Genomic DNA, 25,416 nt, shown 5'->3' with positions numbered 1-25,416 from the left:
AAGTAATGTGGAAAATAATATCACCTATGGGTCACAAATCCCAAATGACTTTTAGTTTACATAAAAGAATTGCCTTCTGGCTGTGAAAGAACCAAAGAAACCATCCTTATTCTAAGAAAGCTTAATAAAATTTATATGCTATATTACTTGATTACCCTTGAAACCAAAGAATCACAAGTAGGATCAAGAGACAAAATTTAATATATGCACACAGTTTTATATATAATGCAGCATCACACCATGTAGGGCATTTACTCTTATTTTGTACATTCAGATATGTTTGAAACACTTCTTAAGGCTACAAAACAGAACATAGAAAAATAAACGGGAATATATTCAACACTTACAAAAAGTGATATGATAAAGAATATAAAGTACTATTTTCCTTTCAACACTTCAAAAGATATGTATATATACTTTGTTTTTTACAAGTAACATCACAAATGATCACATCTTCACATGCTTGTATTATTTGTACTCAGTGTAAGGCTATTATCATTTTTTATACATAAAATTTTTCTAGCTCTGTAACAATGCAATTTTTAATCCATTCAAGTAAATCCAACCCCAAAGTTGCTGCTTCCCAGCATTAAGACATGCACCCACCCCTCTTAAAGGATTCTCTAAAACTTGTATTTCAGGGGGCAGGGAGGAGAAAATCTCTTCTAAAAAAAAAAAAAAGGAAAAAAAAAAAAAAACCCCAATCAGTGGGAGAGTAAATGGCTGACACTAGTAGCAAACCTTAGTTCTTTGAAACTGACATACTGGAAATGAGCCATTATTGAGATTTTAAAACAAAAACAATAGCCTTTATACATAAAATGGGGAGGGAGCAAAATACAGTACACAGAAACAGTGTAGCCAAATACGCATTCTCTTCAGCAACACCGGAATGGGCCTTGCTTAGTACCCATAAGTGAAAGACGAAAAAATTTACCTCATCTAAAACTGAAGGCAAAACAAATGAGGCAAAAATAAATATTGCTAGTTTCTAGGATGTCTGAGTATTTTCTAAACCAGAAATGGTTAGAAAGAAACTTTATTGCACCAAGTCAATCTTAAGCAAGTTTGCAGTTCACAGGCATTTTAATTCACCCTTGAGTCACAAAGGAAACAACACACTGCAAGAATAGAGTTTGCTTCAGATAAGCGGTCTCAGCACTGTGGTTTCAAGAAACCCACCGCTGTCAGATGGAGGCAGGTCTGAGCTTGGGTCTGCCATGACAGTGGACTCGTGGAACAACAGGAAGACAACACAGCTGCCAGCATCCTGCTACAAGGAGCATGGAGGGCAAGAATGGAAGATGGATCTGAGAGAAATGAACTTGAAGAAGAGACATGCACAATACTACAAGAAGGGGAGCTGGACTCAAGTTCAGAAGAAGCACCTAACTAAACAAAAACAAGTGAGCTTTGGTCAATCTAAACATTTGTTCTTCAAAATATGTCTGATCATAATATGCTGAAGTTTCATAATTTCCAAATCAAAATATAAATGATTCTCCATTCTACCCTTCTGCCTTTTTCTTATATAGAATTATCTCAAGTCAATATACAATATGACATACAGTTATAATATGAAGGACAAAAGCTTGCTTGGCCTTAGTTTGACCTCAGCATAAGGCAAAATCCCCTGGACTAAAACATTTAAAAACAAATCTAAAGGGAAAAAAAAAAAAAAAAAAAAAAACTGACCTTCATGCAAAGAGTGATAATTTTAAAACAAACAAAAGTCAGAGTTCTTTTATTCCAGAGGTCACTGAGAAAAGTACCATCTGCTAAAATTCTTTCAGCACTGTTTCCACCCTGTGCTGGAGGTTAGAGATGGGAAACAGGAAGCAAATCAGTGCTTCCCTCAGGAGTGATGAGTCTTTCGTTAATTGAGGTAAGGTAGGATGACAGTGAAGAAACCAACAGAATTCTGTCCTATCAAATTTTTAAACATTTCCAGAAACAAATCAAATCCCAGTCAATACAATAAAGGACACTGGAAACAATTGCTTTTACTCCTGAGATCAAACTTACATTGAACTTTTAAATCTGGTATTTATATCAAAATGATTTTCATAATAGAAATTATCAGATAAACTAACCTACAATAAAAGAGGGGGCTGAAAAAGAAGAGCCTTCTAAGCTTCTCATTTCATAATTCAGCTACTGATGTTAAGGAAAAACAGGTTTCAGCAGTACCTTCAACAACTGCTCTAGCTTAGAAGGTGACAACAGAAATTCCTCAACAGGTTCTTTCAATTTTTCTATCCATAACCATCCCAGTCTTTACAAATTTTTACCTAGCACCATCATAATAAAATGTTATCTTTCAAAGTGCTCTCTAAAGTCCTATGTTACAAAATATCTAAATGCTAATCACTACCCAAATCAGCAGTTACATAGACATTAGGTAATTAAAACAGCACAGAGGTAAATAACCATTATTACAGTACAGTGGAAATTCACTGAGCCTAGCTGACATCCACACACTCCTACAAGTTATCAGAGAACCCAGAAAACTCATCTGCTTTGTCAATTCAAGTGAATTATATTTGCTTTTAAAGTAATCTGCTTTAAAAAAAAAAAAAAAAAAAAGCCACCACATCTATTTTGGCTAGGTATATTACACGTGGCATGCAAAGAAAAATCACTGTATTATTTGCATAGCACTCAAACTTCCTGATCAAAAGATAATCAACATTTAAAAAAAGGGTAAATTTTCACATTGGTATGTACAAATAAGAAATACAAGCTACGGTTATTTTTACAAAGTAACACAGATGAATGAATACTGTGTTAGTTAGAGTCCAATCTCCAAATGAGAACAGAGTGCAACATGCAAAGGGAACGCTAGTAAATACTGAAGACTGGAAGGAAGAGGGATAGAAGACATGTTACCAGAGTAACAAGTTATAAAATGCAAAGCAAAACCATTTTCTAGCAGCATCCTCTAGATAAGAACTAGAAGTTACAATCATTCTTATTTTCGTACAATTCCAGCCATGACAAATTGAACATGCAAATGTAAAGTGATACAAAACCAATGGTGCAAGGGAAAAACAAAACAGTCACTCTCTATAGAAACCTGTCAAGCTAAAAATTTTTTAACATTTCTTCTCACAAAATATTTAGAATCTGTCAGTGCATTAGTGTTAAAGTGGCATTAAAAAACTTCTGCAATTTTAACAGATGCAGATTATTTTCAAAATGCATAGCATCTACATTTCTTTCGAGTAGGCACCATGATATTTACACCAGTGCTAAGTATTCTTGGTGGAAACAGCCATTTCACTGGAATTTCCTACTATTTCTTAAACATCTATTCTTGTATGCAATCTCAAATTCAACAAATACTCACCAAAAATATACCCTATGAATATTAAAAGAACTATATACATTTCTAAGACACAGGTTAATAGGCTGCCTTATATGTAATATTAAAGAGAAGACATTATTCAAGTTTGACAGATATTGAGATGAAAGGCCTTTGGGTTGGAAGCATTTTAAAAGACAACAGTGTTTTAGGCTGAGAATCGTTTGAGCCCAGTTTATGACTAAGGCATTGCATAATAAAATATACATTTCTATTTGGTGCAATGTTATATTTTAGAATCTATACTGTGTCCAATGGTGTTTTGTCACTTTAGTAAACACTATAAAGCACACATTTCCAACATTTGAAATCAAACTTTTACAAGGAAAAAAAACCAAACACTAAATCTATAATGTTTTATATTAGGCTGTTTATAAAAAATACTTTAACAAACTTATTTTCTAGTTTTTATGGGGGCAGTCACCCGATAAATAAATGAAAACAGATTGTGAATGAAGATAAATGGCAATGCCAAAAATTCACCTGCCCCTGACTCATGTCCAAAATCTCATCCAGAATGGGAATGAGGGTAAAGGGGGAGGGGAGGAGATAATTCCAATTTGGGTTTTTATTTTAATGTATTTTTTTAAAGCCTCCAGAAATACTCCACCTAAGAAAGGGCTTCTGTTCTAAAACATCAGAGCAACAACCATCAGGTGTGTTGTCCCCTATGGCCATCTCCCATCCCTGATCTCCTCCTATCGCCCCTATATGGACGTCCTCTGACATTTCGATGGTACTGATAACCTTCATCCCGGCTTCTGCTCGGCTGCCCTTTCCAGGTCTCCTCACCTCTCACGTGTTGATATCCGCCCCTACCAGAATAGCCCCAATCACTTTTGTACTTCCTGCCTCCGTAAGTTTGATTATAGAACTGCTTGGATCTGCCACTTCTCAGAATATTAGACACTTCATTTTCATCTTCTGAACTCTCTTCTTTTGGTCTTTGCACTCTGCTATCCATAGAGTTGGCCCCAGGGCTGACCACATCAGCAGCAGTCTTTGGATCTTTTACTTTCTCTGGTTTTTCTTTCAGACTTTGAATGGTCCTCTTAGGCTCAAGTTTAACAGGCACAGTTTCTCTCTCTCTGTTTAGAATCTGAGAAGGAAGATGAGACTTTCCCTCTGCTCCAGGAAGTGCAGAAGCCAGGGTCAGATCTGCCTTTCGTGTCTGGGATGACTGCTCTGCTCGGCCTTCATGTTTGCTGCTCACGCTTGTTTCAGGGAGAGTGTGTACAACTTCACCCCTGGCTTCTGGAAATTCATTTACTGCTAAGACTGAACCACATTCTTTAGAGAGATCCAGGTTTTCCAGAGGCAGATCCAATTCTCCTTTCTCATCAGAAGGCAGGACAATATTCTGCCTCATTACAGGATTTTCTATGAACCCCTGAAAAGGGTATCCATACCAAACATGAGGAAAGAAAGGAGGTGCAATGGGAACTGGGCCTAAGAATGGATTAGGTCCAAAGGACGGTTGTGGATACATGTTCTTGCCACTTAGTGACTCTTCATATTCAGCATGAAGAAGCTGCCCAGTGTTCTCAGATTCAAGATCAGCCTGGTAAGACAACTGTCCATGACTTTCAGACACCTGAGATGGAGGGATAACCAGAGGTGAAGAAAATGTTGGTGGTCCAATATCTGCCTGAGGCATCTGACCATTAACACTGGCCTCAGTCTGCATAGGAAAGTGTGCATCGGTACAAGTACAATCACTTTCATTCTGAGCAGAAGGAGCTTCTTGGAACCAAGGATTATGAGGATACACAGGTACTGGGACCTTTGGGTACATCCTGCAGGCTGCCAGGTAGGCCTGGTGCAAAGGGTAAAGGTAAGAATGTGGGGCCCACATAGGACAACTATATGCCTGAAAGAGATACAAAATAATAAAAGTAAATAAAAGGGAAAATTAAAAAGGTTTGAGCGTACCCATCTCAAAACAGTAGGCTCAAGAGAAGCTTCTCATGCCTACAAAGAACACAAACCTACCTACAGTCCAAATACCAGATCATTGCTATACCCCCCATCAGGAAAAAGAAAATCGTGTTGCACTTCAAGATTCCATCCTTTGCTCCTGTCTTGAAACCAATCCAAAGTCCTGCTACAGAGGCTGATAGGAAACATCATCTCTATAACTGGCAGCTTAACTAGACCTACATTCACTTTCTGGTTCTCCCACTGACTGATTGTATGACCCTGCCAGCCGGTTCACTTGCCTGGACCTATTCTATAAGGAAAATGCTGATAGAGGAGTAGATGGTCTTTACTGACAGGACTCAATGAGTATGAAAACCCCAGAGTACTCCAGCTGCAAAAATTAGGTTAGATCCTCTACTCAAAAAAGGCTAATATTCAAAATGAAATACTCCAAATCCTTCCTCTACATGGGTTCAGCTAAATACCAAAATATGAAGAAAATTTAACCAGCCAATTAGATAAAGCCTACATAAATGCAAAACCAGGCGCTGAATATGGCACAAGGCCTTATGAAACTTGGTCACTAGACCAGGACAGAGTGCTTTATTTCCTCTCTGAAATATCTAGAACCCACAGAAACTACAGACAGCCTAGCACTGACAGAGAGTTCTCTAGCCTCTTGTTAAAAAAAAGTATTTTTAGGTGACTAATTTCCAAAGGACCTCTCTGCTATGCTAGTGAACATACAAGCCTCCCACTTCACATACTAATACTTTCATTTGTTATTTCCTTTGGTCCTTTTCAATAACTGAGGCAGGTAGCAAACATTAACACCATTCTATAGATGGAAGAAAGCCATGCTCAGAGACACTGTGGCTTACCCAGGAATACACAGCTATAAGCCGTGAAAGAGAACTTCAAACCCAGAAATCTCATCCACTTTCCCCAGTAAGGACATTTCCATGAGGTCCCTGGAATTATGGTTAATTCCTGAATGTATTCCTAAGTTAAATCATCATTAACTAAGAGGTAAACAAGCAAACACAGGAACCTCTACACCACCAAAAGCATCCTGTAAAATGCTGAAAACTCTGGTTCTTTTTTTTTTTTCCTTGAGAGAGAATTTTAATATTTTTTAGTTTTTGGCGGACACAACATCTTTGTTTGTATGTGGTGCTGAGGATCGAACCCGGGCCGCACGCATGCCAGGCGAGCGCACTACCGCTTGAGCCACATCCCCAGCCCCAAAACTCTGGTTCTTAAGAAAATATTTGGTAAACCTGAGGTTACTGCCTGATAAAACAGGAGTTAACACTATGGCAATAATTTAAAACAGAATTAACTTAATAATAAAACAACTTTAAAATGATAAATGTAAATTACCTTCACTCCAAGATTGAAGAAAAATCTAAGAATGTTCTTATCTGAAAACAAAAGTATTCGCTTGTTAAAAATATACATTCACAAAGTATTTCTTTATCATCTCGATCAATACACAGTTCCTAAAGAGCATTTTATCTATTAGAATTGTATCCTCCGACCTGTGATGTAAAACATAAAAACTAACAGAGCCAAAATTCAGGACTGGTGCACTGGAACACACCTGTAATCCCAGAGGCCCAAGCAGGAGGATCACAAATTCAAAACCATCCTTAGCAACTCAGCAAGTCCCTATCTCAAAGAAAACAACCACAATAGTCAGGCTGCTAAGCAATTCTAATTCTGTATGCTTTTCCTCTAATTAACATCTAAATCCCATAATGGTTTAAACTAATATTCCTATCTGATTAAAACTGAACCTGGATGAAAGAAACTCAAGTGTTAATTTCTTAACTTACCAGTGAGGTTTAAAAAATTTTGAAATAAAAATGCTGGGGAGAATGATAAGATCACATAAACCTAACTTAATGATACTATGATTAGTAGGACAATACACTCCTGCTATTCATTTGCCATTAGCCCATTACCCATATAAGCTCACTGACTAAAAACAAACTATCCGCATCAATCTAGGCAAAAAGTTACAGGGGCTGAGGCTACAGCTCAGTGGCAGAGCACTCCCCTAGCACAGGCAAGGCATTGGGTTCAATCCTCAGAACCACATACAAACAAATAAGTAAAATAAAGTCTTTAAAAAAAAAAAGAAGAAGAAGAATATACAAGCAGTCACTGTATTACTCTTCCAGTTTTACAGGTTTGAAAACTTGTAAACTAAAAATAGAGGCTACAGATAGTAAGATCCTTAAAAATAAGGGAGAAAAACAAATTTTAAAGAATTATTTTTAAAAAACTGCTACATATAGTACTGTACGAGTTACTACAAATATTATATTCAATCTTCTTAATTTTTTAACAGATAAAGTAATATCAATATCTCCCAAAAAGCCAGACCAGTGTTGAGAAAATTCGTTGATGTTTAGATGTCCAATTAATGAAAATATCAACCCATAAAGCCCCAAGTTCTCAATTCTATGTACACTTCAACAAAACTGAAACAGGGACATTAAAACAGGTTAGAAATGCTAATCTAGAGATAAATTATATAATGTTAATATTAGCTAATATAAACATGATGTAATATAGTTATGTAATTATGAATTATATAATTTTATTAGATATTATATATTGTATTTAAGCTTTTATATATGTTCTACATATGGAATGATGGGACAAAATGTTAAATCTTACATAATTCAAAATTGTTTCAAGGTTGTTTATGAAAAAATGACATTTTTGAAGAGAACCATTACTAAACACAAAAATCACTTCTTTAAAAAAAAAAAAAAAGCCAAACTTCTGCCGTCTTTCCCAATTAAGTCCTCCTTCTGGCTAATAAATGATCTCTGGCCTGCATTTTCATCTTTTTAGGTCTTACTCAAACTATGTGAACTTGGAGGAGCTCACCTTTAGGCAGGTCCTCCCCAGTCTGACACAGTGAATAAGGTGGTGCAATGGCTCGATCTCCCTTTTCATTATAAGGAAACCCAGGATAGAGTGGGTCCTGATAAAGGCTCAGTGTCTGAGGCAAAGGCATCAAGGGCTGGTTAACTGCCTGAATTGACACAGGAACTGGAGAGGGTGTTAAATGAGCTTGAGACACAGCAGAATCAGGTCCAGTGGTCAAAGTCTGTGTCACTGATAAAACAGGAATCGGAGCAGGGACACCTACAAAAGAGAGGGAAAAGAATCAAAATCTACAAAAAGATAAAAATAATTCTCTAAAAATACAAATTTATATTACACTATTAAGTAAATAATGCTACAAGTGAAACAGCTAGTAAAACAGCAGGTTGTTAAGCAATCTAACATAGTTTTAATTCTAGTATCAACCCAGGACTCTTCAGGACACAGAGGAAATAAGCCTAAGAAATAAGCTTTGAGTCAATATCTAACTGTAGCTCTCAGAAGACACAAGGTCTGCAAGGAGTCCAACTGGGAAAGAGCTGACCCGTGGGGGAAGCAAACTGTAGTGCCAGTTAGTGCTGAGCAACCAAAGCAAAGAGTGGTGATAATCAGCTCAAATTCCATGTGTCTAGGATAATAGGAGTACACCTTAAGCAACAGCAAAGAAAGACCTCAGCCCTCCCACACTAGAAGCAGAGCAAAGCAGAGAATCACAGAAAGCTCCTTGAGACTCTCTACACTTAGTCCTTTTCTGCAATCAAGCCCTCATTCAAGAATTAGAAGTCTGACTTTGAAGCTTTTTTGCTGGTTGTTCGTTTGATAAGTCCTTCTCTAACCTGTTGGTCCAAAAGTTGTAGGCTCACTTGGCCAGGCTGGCACAGTGGCTGGTAAAGAAGGCACCGCAGGAGTTAGATGTACCTCTGGAGAAACTAAAAGGGGAGCTGGATTCGAAAGAGACACATGTTCTGCTGGCTTCTACAAAGAGTGGAAAAAGAAAAGGGGTCATTTTGCTTAGACACTAATTTTTAATCACATATATCTTGAATTGGCTGCCTTTTATACAACTGAAGTATAAATGGTCCTATTCTTGTCTTAGAAATGAAAGAAAACAGAGAGTAGCCAAAAACAACAGGCAAACAAATGAAATCCAACCAAGTATTGCCTACCAAAAGTCCCAGAAGCCACAACCCAAGTGTGAAACAGTACAACCAACTTGAAATTCATGAGTTTAGAAAAGCTCCCCACACAGACATACCATGTAACTATGACTTAGTCTTACTAATAGGAAGGATGATAATTAAAAAGCATTTAGCACTGAACTTTTTTTCTACTTTTGTATTAGACCAAGAACCAAAATAACTGCCAGAACTTCTGTTACTTCATCATTTTACTTATAAATTTGTGGAATTGCTTTTTTAAATGTGTGAAATAACTGATGGAGATGTCTCTTCAAAAGGTCTTTTTTTTTTTTTTTTGTAGCAAAGACTGAACCCAGACATATTTAACCACTAAGCCACAACCCCAGCCCTTTTTTATATTTTATTTAGAGATAGGGTCTCACTTAATTGCTTTGGAATCTAAGTTGCTGAGGCTGGCTTTGAACTCAACCTCCTGCCTCAACCTCCCAAGCCACTGGGATTACAGGCACATGCCACCACACCCAGCCAAAAAAGGTTAAAAATAAAGTAGAAATTCAGTTTTCTTTCAAAAATCTAATGTTCAGGTCAAGTTACCACAAAGGTAGGACAAGATATCAAAAAATAAAGATAACAAATATGAACTTATCCAAAATAAATTCAGAAGAATGGCAAAGAAATGTTATAAAATAAAAATCTATTAAACACCATTAACATTGTAAACTAGCCAAGATCAAAAGAAATTACAGAAAAATTTTAATTGGGACCTGGGGATATAGCTCAGTTGGTAGAGTGCTTGCCAACATGCACAAGACCCTGGGTTCAATCCTCAGCACCACCAAAAAAAAGAAAAATTGTAATTGCACTTAAATTGTGATGCTAGAATAAATTCTCCCATTTCCAAAGAGATGTTTCCTATTTTTATATCTGTGTATACAAAGAACCCAGAGAATATAGTACTCAGTGTCAAATGCAACAACTTACGTACTTGTTCTGCAGGAGATGGGCACTCTAATTTCTTTGACTTTGATGGTGATGAAACTCTTGTACATTTTTCATCACTGATATTCTTTGGGAGCAAAAAGAAAGTTTGATTTTGTATTTCAAAGACCCACATTCCAGGAATAACAGCAATTTCCTTTATAGTTCACTCCACATGCATCTGAGCCCTCTCATGATTTGAAATTTTTTTCCAATTATAATGGTCTTCAATAGGAAGGTTAGCTTTGCCTGTGTATCTCTATTCTACCAAATTACTGGGTTGTTTCTAGCTGAGGCATGGCTTTAAACAATCTCCCTGGAGTGATGGAGAATATAAGCTACTCTTTAACTATTCACATAAGGCATCCCAAGGTATCTTGAAGACACAGTTATGACTTGTGAGCATAAGCCAGAATACAAACTTGCCTCTTTTCTGCTTCTCTTCTATACTAGTAGTTATAAAATGTTAAAATCATTTCTACCTTCTCCTACTTTTTCTTACTGTAGTATCACAGTGTTAAAAAAAAGAAATGCAATTAGAATTTTAAACTTTTACCTCCAATGTGCTTGACTCAGGCTTTTTATCCAAGTGAATATGTCCATGGATAGGTTCTATAACATAGTAAGGTTAAAAAAAAAACTCAGCATCAACCACTAGTCAGGTTTGAATACAGAACAAAATATGAAGAAAGTCAAAAGTACTACTGAAAGCATGTGTAGTCAATGAAAAATGCAGTTTTTAGAGTAACATTTAACATGCCTTAGGCTGAGTCAACGTTTCTCGCCATACCTAACATTAAATATGGAAAGATTACTTAAGCAGCTTAACAATTTAAAAAGTACATTTTTTTCCCCAAAATAGTAGTCCCTCCCTTATTTACAGGAGATACATTCCAAGACCCCACCAGCGGATTCCTCAGAAAATTATTAAGAAAATCTTTCCCATATGCTTTCAAATGAGGAAATAACGTACCTTTGTCTTTTCGTTCTTCTATATCCATTCTCCGCCTGCTTCCTTTCCTATCACTTACATGCGATGATTTTCTCTGAACACATGGGTTGCTACTCTGAGAAGCTGACTGACTCATTGATGAGCTCTTTAAAATGAACAAAACCCAACATTTGTGTTAAAATTTACTCACAAAACTATCAACAGAAATTCTGTAATTAATACTATTCTTCATACTTCTAAACACAAAATCTCAAAATTCATAGCCCTAGATATTTATATTACTGAAAATAAAAATGATAAAATCTAGGGTCCACTTTTAATTATATTAATAGCTAAATGACTAAACCAAAGTAATAGGCAAAGCAGACCTTCAGCATAATTAGTAGTTAGACTTCATCATAGATCCATTTCAGGAAGCCACCCTGACCAAACCTTCACCTGGCAACTTACATTCTCTGTATAAACAATAGCATCCTCTGTACCAAGCTTCTGAAGAAGCCATTGTAGAGGCATGATCTTTGTGGAGGGAAAAAAAATCTAAATCCAAATTAGCAGATACACTGCCATCAGGATTTTTATCACTGATATACTATTACCAGAGCAAATCAATAAGCTCTGCATGAGATCCAACCTTCTAACTGTGAAACAAAAGGACTGTAATAAGTTGTTTTTTAAACTAAATTATTATTTAAGGTTCTAGGTTCCCATTACTCATATATTTCATATAGCAGCATAGAGGACCTTGGTCTTGGCTAAGGAATTTTACAGAAAATAGACCTGAGCCACTAGCAATCCCACGATGTCTAAAGATAATGAGGACGAACACCCGTAATCCCAGCAATTTGGGAGGCTGAGATAGGAAAACTTCCAAGTTTGAAGCCATACTCAACAACTTAGTGAGACCCTGATTCAAAATAAAAAATAAAAGAACTGGGGATGTGGCTCAGTGGTAAAGCAACCCTGGGTCCAATCCTCAGTATTTTAGGAAAAAAAAAAAAAAATTAACAGTAAAAAAATTTCATAATCTGTCCTTGCATTATAGTAGCAATACCTTTCACATTTGCTAACTAAAAAGAAGGAATATAGATAAAAGCTCAAATAATTTATAGTTGTCTACATAAAAATTGTAGAAAATTGACATTCAGGACATGAAAGATAAATATACTTAGCACACACACACAATGCCCTATGCTTTTAGGAATCTCTTCCAATAATTCCTAACCCTGTGCCAAACTGAATAACTATTTCACATAAGCTTTTTCAACTGAACTCTTCCTCAGACCCCTAAGACATTCCATAACCAGAAGACAGAGAACTAAGTATATGGGGCTTTAATGTTTTATGATGGTCTAGTGGGAAACCTCTCAGAATACTCCATTTTGTATGTTTAATCCATTGTTACCAATCAGGATCATAGGTCATCTGAGTACCACTTACCAAGACTTAAAAGCCCACAGGGTTCCCAGTATCAATAATGAAGCAGTTACCCTTCCCTGTTCTGCTCATGAACCTTCTTCACCTACATGACTCCAACAGGAGTTAAGGAAACCTGAAGACAGAGAACTCTTTCATCAGAGAAACATCCACTGCAAATAGTGTCTGACACATGGAGCAAGGACAGAAACACAAGACTGCAGGATTCTACCTGAACAGCGAGCTCTCTTGAAAGATAGCTCTCACTTTATCAGGTCCTTGTAGGTTTAATAAACAGTTCAGAGTACTTCCTGATTTAACAGATATTTCTTGTAAAAGGTTAAATGAATCATGAACCTCTCTATACTGCACATTATTTTGGCTACCAAATTAAATACATACTAAACATTTCAAACCAATTTACTTGCCAACCATCACCAACTTTTCAATAACATTTCTAGACCTATCTTCATGCAAAAAATGAAAAGGAGAATTAAATGATCTTTAAACTTACAGTTTAAAAATTGTTAGCACACCATCAGAAACCTATGGTTTAATACAGAAACTATACTAAGACTTCCAAACATTAACCTTTAAAAATTCCCTTTATACATACAGAAAGAGCTGGGAAAGCCTGTTCATCTCTGTTCTGAATCTCATAGAGTAAACGAGACTCCTCTATAGCTTGCTTCTCTCTGCGCTCTTCTGGGGAGAGGCCAAAATAGTGAGATTCTCGACTTGTATGATCAAAATCTTCAACTCTCTCACGATCAGGTTTTCTGTCAAATAAAACATTCTTGTCAGAAAGAAAAAAAGACAAAATGTATTGAGCACCTAAAATAAAATCTACTTTCCAAAATAAATGTTTGACTAATTCAGCCACACTAACACTTCAGAACTTTTGGCAGCCTGATTAGTATGTTTCACAACTGGAACTGCTATAGTATCAGAATATCTCACTAAGATAATGCACTTACAATAAGGGAGATAAAAGATATATAATTCACTTCCAAGTAATATAGAAATAATTAAATCTCTTTTTATCAGTGCAGAAATATAAGTATTGTATATATTCTTTATGCCATATTCCAACACTTCGACAGGAATTTGCTCTCAAAAGAAAAAAGAGTTAAGCAATGACATTTCCTGTATATCAATACTAAATGAAAGCATACATACAGTCCTGCTTATGTTTTTGCTTTTTCCAAAAGAATAAACATTATCATTGAGGAAGAGAAGAAAAATTAAGATGCCATAAGTACCCTCTCTAAAGAAGAAAACTAGATCATTGGGAAAATACAGATAGAAAGGAGACTATATATAGGAAAACATCTAGGATGCTTTGGATTATGAATAATATGAATTAACTTCCTATCCTAAATACTTTTAATTTTTTTAAAATGGATTTTTTAAAAAAAAAATTTTAGTTGTAGATGAACACAATACCTTTATTTTATTTATTTATGTGTTTCTGAGGATTGAACCTTGTGCCTCACACATGCAAGGCAAGCACTACTCTACCACTGAGCTACAATCCTAGCCCTTAAATTGATTTCAAGTATCTTATGCGTTGAATTTATTTCCTAAAAAACAATATGTTCAGCTACATAACCCCTAGTATTTATACATGTGACCCTTCTTGGAAAATGGTCATTTCTCAGATGTAACTGAACTTGAATTAAGGCTAACAGGACTGGAGTAGGACCTAAACCCAATGTATCTAGTGTCCCCTAAGAATAGACAAAGAGGGGCTGGGGATGTGGCTCAAGCGGTAGTGCGCTCGCCTGGCATGCGTGCGGCCCGGGTTTGATCCTCAGCACCACATACAAACAAAGATGTTGTGTCCGCCGAAAAACTAAAAAATAAATATTAAAAAAAAAATTCTCTTTCTCTCTCTCTCTCCTCTTTCTTTAAAAAAAAAAGAATAGACAAAGACAGGGAAACACCATGTGATGACAGAAGCAGAGAATGAAATGATGTATCTATAAGCTAAGGGATCCCAAGGACTCTGGGCAACACCAGAAAACAGAAGAGGCATGGAACCTCTTTTCCTAATTTGGGCAACAACCTGACTTCAGACTTCTAGTCCCAGAATTGAGAGAATTTCCATGCTTTGAAGATGACTAATTTGTTACAGCACTAGGAAACTAATAGTAATCAGTCTAAGAACCTACAATTCTGTCTTAAGATGCTACATAAGATTTATCTTTAATGACAAAAGATTAAGTGCATGCTCAAGAAAAGGGAATGCCCAAACGTCAAAAATAAATCAATTAAAGACCAGAACTCGGCAAGGATAGGGAAGTCACTGGTCACCGTAACTTAGGAAGGCTCCAGAGTTCCTGGGAGACATGGCCATGAGTGCCTGAGGAAAATGTCTCTACCAAGACCCCCTCAAAGAAATCTCCACAAAAGGGAAAGCTTTAATATGTAAAACTACTCATCAGAACAGTAGATTAGGGAAACACTCAACACCATATGCCACAGGAAAAGTATGACCCTTAAGTTCATCTTTCTCTGAATATTCAGTTAGAATGCCAATATTCATAATTGCTTAAATCTAAAACTTGCAGCCCTGTTTGGTATTGGAAACATGACCACAAATAATCAAAACTTATCAGAACAAAGTAAACAAACAGCTGAGGATGACTTATGTTCCTGTACAAAAGGCAGAATCCTCACCCTCCTCCAAGGATTTAAGAATGTGATCTGGAATCCAGTATTTATCACAAAAGCCACCAGAAAACTATTAAATACTAGAATAAGATCTGGCTAAAGAAAGACCTCCCAAGTAATTTGAAACAATTATTCAAAAATAAAGACCTTTGATCCTATAATATTACCTTGCTTCGTTTAAAGAGGATTAGAGGATTATAAGGAACTAAAATCCTTGCATGGTATTTTGCCAATACTTTAAATACTATATTACAAACAAGTATATGAACAAAGAGTTGTAACTGTTTAAAAGCAGGCAGTGTGGCCAATACAATAAACACCTCTCACCTGACTGCCATTTCTCTTACATTCAGGAAGGTTACCTTATGATCTGTGAGGGTGTCCTGCTAAGATTTTTGTGCTCACTGGAGGATTTCTGAGACTGGGACCCTGAAGAATGACTAGAGAACGCATGTTGTCTTACTCCTGAAGGTTGCTGCAGGCGCGGAGGTAGTGCTGATGGGGCTTTTATTGGCTTGCTTGGATTCTTTGGCCCTCTGTAATCCATGTCTGTGGCAAGAATCCAAAAACACCTTATAATTTTCCTACTTAACAACCCCAAATACGGCCATCCTTAATCCCCCAAAAAGACAACCTGATGTGTTCCTACCAGAATGGAAATTTTGTCCAGAAGTGGAAGGTTTTTTCATCTTCTTTCCTGACACTGTGTTCCAGCTTTCTGGGGGAGGTGCTTTGAGGTTCTTCGGTATAGGTCTTCATAAGAAAGAAAAAGACTTTTAATAACTTAAAACAATCCTAGCTCTACTCAAAACAAATATTCTACCATAAACATCTTATTTTCAACTTAAATAAAACTTCTAGTTTTCTTACATTAAAAATAAATCAGATTTCAACTATAAATAGCATGCAGCAATCCTTACTTAATTCTAATCAAATATGTAAAAAACATACTTCCTAACTTAAAAAAATTATACATTAAAAGGCCTTAAATATAATTTAAGCAAAAGACTAAATTTAAGCAATGATTATTATTATGCCATTCTATTGCCTAGTGGTACTATAAACATCTATTAGAGAAATTGTGTGATGTCCGGGATTTCCTTCAAAATATCCCAATTTCATTCACATTTAAAAAATAAAATATTAGGGAAGAGTAAATTAGAAAAGGTTGCCAAATGCTGTGAGTTGCTGAAACCAGGCTTTGGTGCTCTGTTCCTACAATATTATCTTGCTTTTAAAGAGGATTATCCTTCTACATTTATGTATGTTTAAATTTTCCCATAGTAAAAATTTAAGGTGTGACTTTACTTCCTTTTTCTCTATCTAATAAGGGCAGCAACAACCAAAACAAAAAGTGTTCCAAAGTAACACTGTATAAACAATAAGTCAATGGTACTTCACTACTCAACCCGGCAGACATTTCCTACTAACAGATGCAATGCAGTACTAAATGAAAATAGAAATGAATGTGCTCCCCACTCTCCAAAGCTCCCATTTTATAATTCGGCCAATTTCTAAAATAGCCTTTCTGTAAAATGATGCATTTTAAACTAAATTAAATAAAACAAGTATTCTTTATTTAAAATTTGCCAACATGGAAAACAGTCAATTAGAACTCAAACTATTACTTCTAAAGATCTGATTGAAACTTGTGCTGGGGATTGAACTCAGGGTCTTGTGCATGCAAGGCAAGCACTTTACTGAGCACTTTATATCCCTAGCTTCCCTGAATACACTTTTTATACATGGGCAATACCTTTCATTGAATTTGCAAAGACACATATTAGAATTGCAATACCTTTCAGAAAGGCAATACCTTTCATTGAATTTGCAAAGACACATATTTAGAAATGTTCACAATTACATCAGGCTAAATGGAAGAAGCAATGAATGCCTTGGCTGAAGGATAGTACATACTTTTTTCCCAGTTCTTCAACCAAAACTGGTCCATTTTCAGAGTGTATCCCTTGAATGTCTGCATTATAAAACTTTCCATTGTGATCCAACCTAACCTGTTGAACAATGGCAGAAATAAAAATCAGTTACCTGCTTCCTTTGCATTAGTGACCAGTTTCACCATTTTTATTCTCGTTGATTAAAGAAAAACATTTATTTTTTATGGGAAAAACAATGTAAGTTCAAAAGGAAAACAACAGAATATGTCTCCCTAAGCTCCCAGACCTCTACTATACTTATATCTAAAAGAAAAGCTTTGCTATCTATCCTTCCAAAATTTTTCTAGGTTGTTTTTCTACATGGTTGAAGGAGAAGCTAGAGTACAATCTATTAAAGCTCTAAATAAGAGATAAGAGATAATCTGCCTCTGAACTCATGGCTGTTACACCGTATGCCCAGGCTTCCAGAACAACTATTATTATAGTTAGTAGAATCTTCCTTTTTTTTCTGTATTAAAAATGTGTAAACTCTGACCTTTCTTTCTCCCTAAAAAGAAATGTGTCAACTATTCTCAAACATACTTGGTAACACCCAACTATATTGACAAAATAATCCTTAAAGTTTGCTACTGTAGTTAAACACACACTAAACTATACACCTGTCTTCTATAATAGAAGCACATATACATAGTACTGCTTTAAGCAACCTCCTTTATTGGCCAGCCTTTATTACATCAACAATCCCAATTATTTGAACAGTTGATATTTCATTCCTTATAAATAACAAGGCCTCTGTACTTTCTTCAAAAGTTTTGCAATAAAATTTGTCACTTATTTTCATCAACAATTTAAACCACATCTGATTACACACTTCGAGTCATACCATTTTTTTTAAATATTTCAATTGTTTTATCCAAATTAAACAAATAGGAGAAACAAAACTAAAACACTCCAAAAAAGAAAAAAAACTAAACAGGTATCTACTTCACCAATTATTTTATCAATAGTGTCCACTTGGCCAAAAAGCACTTTTAACCTCAAAGGAAAGATGCTTGATTTACAATAACAAATGTCACAATTTTAGCAAGATAGAGTTAAGATAAACAATTATCTCTTTTCTGCTAAGTGGGCAGGGAAGGAGGCCTCCAAGCTCTAAGTTTACTCTTCTTTTTTAATCTCTTCTAAGTTTTCCAAGCAGTGTAGTAAGAGCTTCCACAATTCTGCTGTACAATTAGAGCACACTTCTGACAATTCCATATGGAAACCTCTAAAGAAATTATATTCTCTTTTTCAGCTTCCAAGTACCCCAGAACAGAATACTATTAAAAGTTCTAAAGGTGAAACTCTATCACTGATGCCCCAGATATAACCCTGATCAGATATTTTTCATGTAAACCAACTTATTATAAGGTAAATGAGTATTTCTTCCCCAAGTCACAAAGAAACATCTAGGGCTGGGGTTGTAGCTCAGTGGTACAGCACTTGCCTCACACGCACAAGGCACTGGGTTTGATCCTCAGCACCACATAAAAATAAATAAAGATACTGTGTCCATCTAGAAGAAGAAGAGGAAGAGGAGGAGGAGGAAGAAGAAGAAACATCTATCAATGGCGGTTTTAAGTAGTTTAAAAAGGCAAAAATTTTTAACCAGGAGTAGTGACACATACTTGTAATCCTAGCTACCCAAGAGGCTGAAACAAGAGGATCACAAACAAGAAATCACAAATTTCCACCCTTGGCAATTTATTTAATAAGACCCTGTCTCAAAATAAAATTTAAAAGGGGGTTGAGGATATCAATGGTTGAGTGGCTCCCAGGGTTCAATCCCAATATCACAAAAAAACAGGCCCAAGGACTATACTTTTGATGGAAATCATTTCTGATAAAAAAAAAAAAAAAATTAACTTCCACATATTGTATGTGTGCGTGTTTCAAAATAACAGTGCTTTTTCATTAAAAAAAAAAAAAAACATAGGGTCTCTCCAGCTTCAGCATTACTGAGACTTTGAACTAGATGGTTCTTGTTGGGGGTGGGGAGAGGGAAAACAGAGCACTGTTAAGATGTTTGGCCAGCTCTTTGGCCTCCATCCACTAGATGCCAGTAGCGCCCTCTTAGTTTCAACTATTAAAAATGTCTCCAGACTGTTAAATGTACCCTGGAGGATGAGTGGGCCAAATTACCCCACAGTAAGAAACAGAGATCCTATCCAACTTTTCCCATTAACCATCAGCTACTCAAGTGCAGTTCAGTAGCTTATTCAAAATAAATAGCTCATAATTAATCTAATGGGGCTCATTCTCCTCCTTCCTTAGTCTAAAAGGAAAACATTATACATATATCAAAATCTTCCAGGAAGACTTTTAAAAGTAAAATAAACTGACCCATAAAAATCAAGTTTGAATCCATTTGCCAAATGAAATGAATATACCTCCTGAACTTCTCAATTGTTACTGTTACTTCTTATTTCTTTGGTAAGAGATTGAACCCAGGTCTTACATATGCTAGCAAGGGCTCTACCTCTGGGTTAAATCTCCAGCAGACATTGTTTTTTCATTTTGTTTGTTGAGGCTAATCTTGAAACTTGCAATCCTCCTGCCTCAGTGTCCTGAGTCACTGATGTCTCCAAGTGTGCACAACCACACCCAGTTTATTATTACTTCTTTGAAGCAAGTAATCCCAAAGGCCAAATTCTTTTAAATAATCATGGGAGGGGGTTGGGATTGGGCTCAGCGGTAGAGCGCTCCCCCTAGCACAGCGGGACCTAGGTTCGATCCTCAGCACCACATAAAAATAAAGGCATTGTGTTGTGTCTATCTACACCTAAAAAAATAAATATTAAAAAAAAAAAAATCACGTACGGGGATACTATTGTTTAAGATACAAATTTTAGTATTCAAATATCAAAAAGCAAACCACTTGTGACCTATTAAAATGTATACATGATAAACTCTGAAAATCTAAATTAGTAAGATATTCAAACCTCAGATGTTTTCTTCATTCCTATTAGAAAAAGCAAGATTCAAGTAAAATATTTTCTTCTTTTATACAAATCGCTTACTTGGCATTTATCTCCAACTTCATATTGTAAACCAGCAGCAATGGAATAATCACGTTTTTGTTGAGCTGTTAAAAAAAAATAACAGTATCAAGTTTACTTAATTATTTTCAAGTGCCACAAAGCAATTTTAGAAAAAAATTCAGATTTTTAACTCACCTTGTTTAGACTTTAGCCAAATCTCGTACTCGAGATTTCTATATACTGCTGGATTAAGTGACTTAAGAACCTTTCTAGATAAAGGCAGGCTAGAAGAGCTCCCATTGTTCTTCAGGTGCTAAACAAACAAAGTCAGGAAGTCCAATCAACACAGAAACACTTTTAAAACATTTTTATTAGAAAATCTACTTACTAAAGTAAAATCTATTAAAGAATTTTAAAACTTCAAACAATTAGGAAGCAGCCAACAAATTTCTTACTAGAAAGATGTTCCTAACTCTACTGAAAATATATCAGAAAAAAGGCTATAAATTCATATTTTTATATTGAAGAACTAGTTAAAACCATTTTTAAAAAATACCTCATCGCCTGACAAAGGTTTAAATCCATTTACATCATTAGCAGTGGTAGTTTTACTCCTACAAAGAAAGAAATACAACCATAATTAGGAGCAGAAAAATTTAGTTGCATGAAGTAACTTCTACCTCACCTAAAAATCTCAAGTTGGCTATACACTAAAAAAGCTGGAGCTATCCTCCATTAAGTTCATACAAATTTGAGTTTAAGTATACAAAAGTATGTATATGTCAATGTGTGTGTATCTATATGACAGAAGTCCAAGACCAAAAATACCAACCCAGTATCAACAACAACAACAAAAAAAAAAAAAAACAGAAATACACCATAGTAACTAGGGGAACAGATACGAAATTTAGAAAGATTCAACATAACAATGTCTTTCTACATGCAGGGAAGGCCCAGTTTTAAAAAAAAAAAAAACTACTGCACAGTTAACTAAAGAAGGGTTCACAACCAACCATTTCATTAAAAACACCATGTAGCTCAGCCAATTGGAAAACTGAGGCAGGTGAATCTCAACTTTGAGGCCAGCCTCAGTAACTTAGCAAGACCCTGTCTCAAAACGTAACAGGGCGCAGCAGCTCAGGAGGCTGAGGCAGGAAGATCCCAAGTTCAAAGCCAGCCTCAGCAAAAGTGAGGCACTACGCAGCTCAGTGAGACTCTGTCTCTAAATAAAATACAAAAATAGGGCTGGGGATGTGGCTCAGTGATTGAGTGCCCCTGAGTTCAACTGGTTGTTTAAAGTACTCTCTGTGAGTCTTCAATACAACCTAAGAACCATCATTTGAATTCACTGTAACACGCATAGCTAAACATTTATTCATTCACTCAAGTATTTGAGCCTCTATTAACTGCCAGGCACTAACATTAAGGTGCTGAGGTCCCACAGTGAACAAACAAAAACTACATCTATATGAAATGTACAATGTAGGAAGAGTATATTAAATGTTGGTAAGACTACTAAGGGAGAAGACAGGAAGAAGTGTTTATAGGCTCTAATAATAAAAAATGAAATGAGAAATGGTCTCGATGAAACATCTTTTTTTTTTCTTTTTCTGTGGTGCTGGGGATTAAACTCAAGGCCTTGTACATGTGAGGCAAGCACTCTACCAACTGAGCTATATCCCCAGCCCTGAATGTCTTTTTGAATATGGACAAACCATAAGCCTACTTAGTATTCTAGGCAGACAGAACAAAATTTGCAAAGACCCTGAGGTGTAGACCCATGGCTGGTGAAGCTATAACAGAATATTTCAATCTCTAGTTTTCAGGACACTTTCCAATACCTCACCCTTACACACAGCAATTTCTACAGGCTAGACCAGAAAGTCAGGCCTAATTTCCAGTACTTCAGAACCCACCTATATGAATGTGAAACAAATCCAGGAACAAGAATACAGTCCTCCTTGGTTCTCCCCATGACTATCTATCCTGCCATTGTAATACAGAATTCTTTCCTAACTGAAGCCTGTCATCCCTTAGTTGAAGATGAACACAATACCTTTACTTTATTTACTTTTATGTGGTACTGAGGATCAAACCCAGTGTCTCACACATGCTAGGCAACCACTCTACCACTGAGCTACAATCCCAGCCCTGATAATCATCATTTCAAGAGCTACAATAATACCATATTAAGAAGAAACACTGAGCACGATATAGTGCAAATCTCACATACCTACTCCATAACCCCTAGAGTAAACCTCTCCAGCCTTCACTCCAAACTTCACCCAACAACTACCATCCCAGAGTTGCTTGTTACACAAGAGAACCACAAAAAATGTAGTAGAAGTACCTCTCACCCCAACCACAGATAAGTTAAAACAAGCCAGTCACTCTCTCTTCCAATTTCTCCTTTGCTCAATGACACCTTAATTAGATGCCTGGAAATAACTATGAAGCAGAATTTCTCTGTGTGCCTACTTAGTATATTCAAGGATTAAACACTGACTGAAGCTATAATGAAATGGTCATAAAATTTTCAAAAGGGATCAGAAAATTTTAATTCAATAAATGAAATTCAAATTCAGATATACACACACTCTCTCTTATATATTTTTAAAATATTTTTGTCATAAAGAATTAGGTAACTGGAGCCAGGCACAGTGATGAAAACCTGTAATCCCAGCAGCTCAGGAGGCTGAGACAGGAGGATCATGAGTTTAAAGCCAGCTTCATCAACAGTGAGACATGCCGTGACTCAGTGGTCAAATGCCCCTGAGTTCAATCCCTGATACCCACTCCCCCATAGGTACACCCAAAAAAGAATTAGATATCTGGGAGGATGGGAATAGGAAAGACAATAGAATAATCAAACATAGCTTTCCTATGTTCATATATGAATACATCAACAGTGAAATCCATATCATGTACAACCACAAGAATGGCATACTAATTGCAATAAGTTATACTCCATGTATGTACAATGTCAAAATACACTCTACTGTCATGTATATCTAAAAAGAACAAACAAACAAAAAAAAAAAAAAAAGAATTAGGATATCCTAAGGCTCAAGTGCCATTTCTATCTCCAGCTTCTAAGTGAATAATGCACCAAGTAGGATATTGTCTTACTCTCATAATAGGAATATACTTTTAGCTTTAATGGGAATGTAACAGGATTGGTTCTTATAAGATAAAACTTCTTAATATTTGTTGACAAAAACTAAAATATACTAGATATATTATCTAGGAACTAGATTTATGCACCTTATATAACTCATTTACATATCATTTAATTCTCACAAATTCTCCCCTTTAAGGATTACTGAAATATCCTCACTTTATAGCTACAGAAAAAAAGGTTTCTTTAGAGAACTTAAGTTGCCCAAGTCTAGTCACTTAGCAGGAAATCAGGACCACATTTAGATGTTCAGAGCCTAAGATCTTAATCCTGTATAACTTGTGTAGAAAAGAAAAAGAACCCCCAGTGACTCACAACCTACACAGAGGGATTATCCAAAGCTCTTTACACACTGATAACCCCAACTGAGGACTTTCATTGCTTAAAGAAGAAGCACTAAGAGAAAATGATCAAAGACAAAATGGACATCCATCAATGAACATGAAAATGACAGGTTAAAATTTTACACTGCATATACATCTGTTCTACAGATACACATCTAGATTGTATAGACAGAGTCATTAACCAAAATGCTGATTTTCAAAAAAACAATGTCATAATGTAAGGTAAAATTAGTGTTAGACACAAGCACAGTGGCATCCACCTATAATCCCAGCGGCTTCAGAAGCTGAGGCAGGAGGATCACAAGTTCAAACCCAGCCTCAGCAAAAGCAAGGTGCTAAGCAACTCAATGAGACCCTGTCTCTAAATAAGATACAAAATAGGGCTGGGATGTGGCTCAGTGGTCAAGAGCCCCTGAGTTCAATCCCCAGTATCAATCAATCAATCAATAAAATTAGTGTCAGAGATCTATGGCAGATTGCTATATGGCAAATTGCTATATTTTATGTGTGTTAACACCTTAAAATGTGAGAAAACTTAATTGAAATGTCTCTTTGTATGGCATAAGAAAGCTATTTTAGGATTTAAATTCATTCTTACTTGCAACTGTCATCCTCTGAATCGGATATTTCGCTGTTGTTTTCATCAGTTACTTCAGAGGTGTCTAGTCCCATCATGATTTTACTAACATCAGTCTTAAATACCTTCTCATACAACAATTCATAAAGGAGAGCTGCAATTAATGAGAGATTTGTAATACTGAGTACAGGCATATTTTTAAAACAAGAACAGGAAAAAATGTGACTATATGGCTCAGGCTTCTAAAATCTGAAATAGTATCTGCAACATTTTAGTCAGTAACATAATTTCAATTTAATCAAAATAATATAAGAATCACCTAGAAAGCAACTAAAATTTTTCTGTGCAGATATGCAGTTTGAAATTATGCAAACACTACTATTTTTAAACTAACATCATACAGACATTATGACAATTGTGAAACAAGTTTGATAAAGAACTAATCATACACACTGAACAATTACTACACTCTACACACTGCTAAGCACTACATATCCTCAAATGTAATCTCAGCACATGCAGTACTAAGACTGAAGAGACTGAAACTTACGGATGTCATGCATATGCTTAGCCATAAGAGGCATTAAGATTGCTAGAAGAGAGCAAGGTGAGATGGCACATGCCTATAATCCCAGCAGCTTGGGAAGATGAGACAGGAGGACTGAGAGTTTAAAGCCAGCCTCAGCAATTTAGCAAGGCCCTAAGCAACTTAGTTAGACCCTGTCTCTAAACACACACACACACAAAAAGATTACTAGAAAGAGGAATATGGAACAGCAGAGAGTATACTAAATTACTAGTTAGAGGACCTGGATGCTAGTCTTAGCTTTACCACTGACTACAACCTGAGACAAGGCATTTCTCAGCTGTCTATGAAACAAGATGTTTGATTATATAACTTAGCTCCAGATTTTAATTTTGTATAAAGAACTAAAAAGAAACTATTGCAGGGACTAGGGATATAGCTCAGTGGTAGAGTGAATGCTTTATTTAGCATGTGCAAGTTTCTGGGTTTCATCCCTAGCAGAAAGAAAGAGGCAGGGAGGGTCATTAAGA

The 25,416-nt window shown here is 36.0% G+C and overlaps 1 protein-coding gene across 1 annotated transcript in view; it reads right to left on the bottom strand.

Moving 5' to 3' along the window:
• Nucleotides 1-183: 183 nt before the first annotated feature.
• Nucleotides 184-25,416, bottom strand: part of Otud4 (OTU deubiquitinase 4) — a 45,707-nt gene continuing 20,474 nt past the window's right edge. The window contains exons 7-21 of the mRNA XM_076863825.1: nt 24,382-24,514; nt 20,818-20,875; nt 20,457-20,574; nt 20,301-20,365; nt 17,264-17,358; nt 15,996-16,099; nt 15,709-15,895; nt 13,287-13,449; nt 11,279-11,402; nt 10,862-10,917; nt 10,313-10,393; nt 9,025-9,163; nt 8,189-8,449; nt 6,668-6,708; nt 184-5,234 (exon numbers count right to left, since the gene is read on the bottom strand). Coding sequence (XP_076719940.1) covers nt 4,017-5,234; nt 6,668-6,708; nt 8,189-8,449; nt 9,025-9,163; nt 10,313-10,393; nt 10,862-10,917; nt 11,279-11,402; nt 13,287-13,449; nt 15,709-15,895; nt 15,996-16,099; nt 17,264-17,358; nt 20,301-20,365; nt 20,457-20,574; nt 20,818-20,875; nt 24,382-24,514 — 2,843 coding nt within the window. The 3' untranslated portion in view covers nt 184-4,016. The remainder of the gene's footprint in view (nt 5,235-6,667; nt 6,709-8,188; nt 8,450-9,024; nt 9,164-10,312; nt 10,394-10,861; nt 10,918-11,278; nt 11,403-13,286; nt 13,450-15,708; nt 15,896-15,995; nt 16,100-17,263; nt 17,359-20,300; nt 20,366-20,456; nt 20,575-20,817; nt 20,876-24,381; nt 24,515-25,416) is intronic.

This window comes from Callospermophilus lateralis, chromosome 8 (genome assembly GCF_048772815.1).
Source record: "Callospermophilus lateralis isolate mCalLat2 chromosome 8, mCalLat2.hap1, whole genome shotgun sequence".
In the NCBI taxonomy this organism is placed as follows: domain Eukaryota; kingdom Metazoa; phylum Chordata; class Mammalia; order Rodentia; family Sciuridae; genus Callospermophilus; species Callospermophilus lateralis.
The sequence above is the reverse complement of the archived record's forward strand: the minus strand, read 5'-3'. Positions and strand labels throughout refer to the sequence as shown.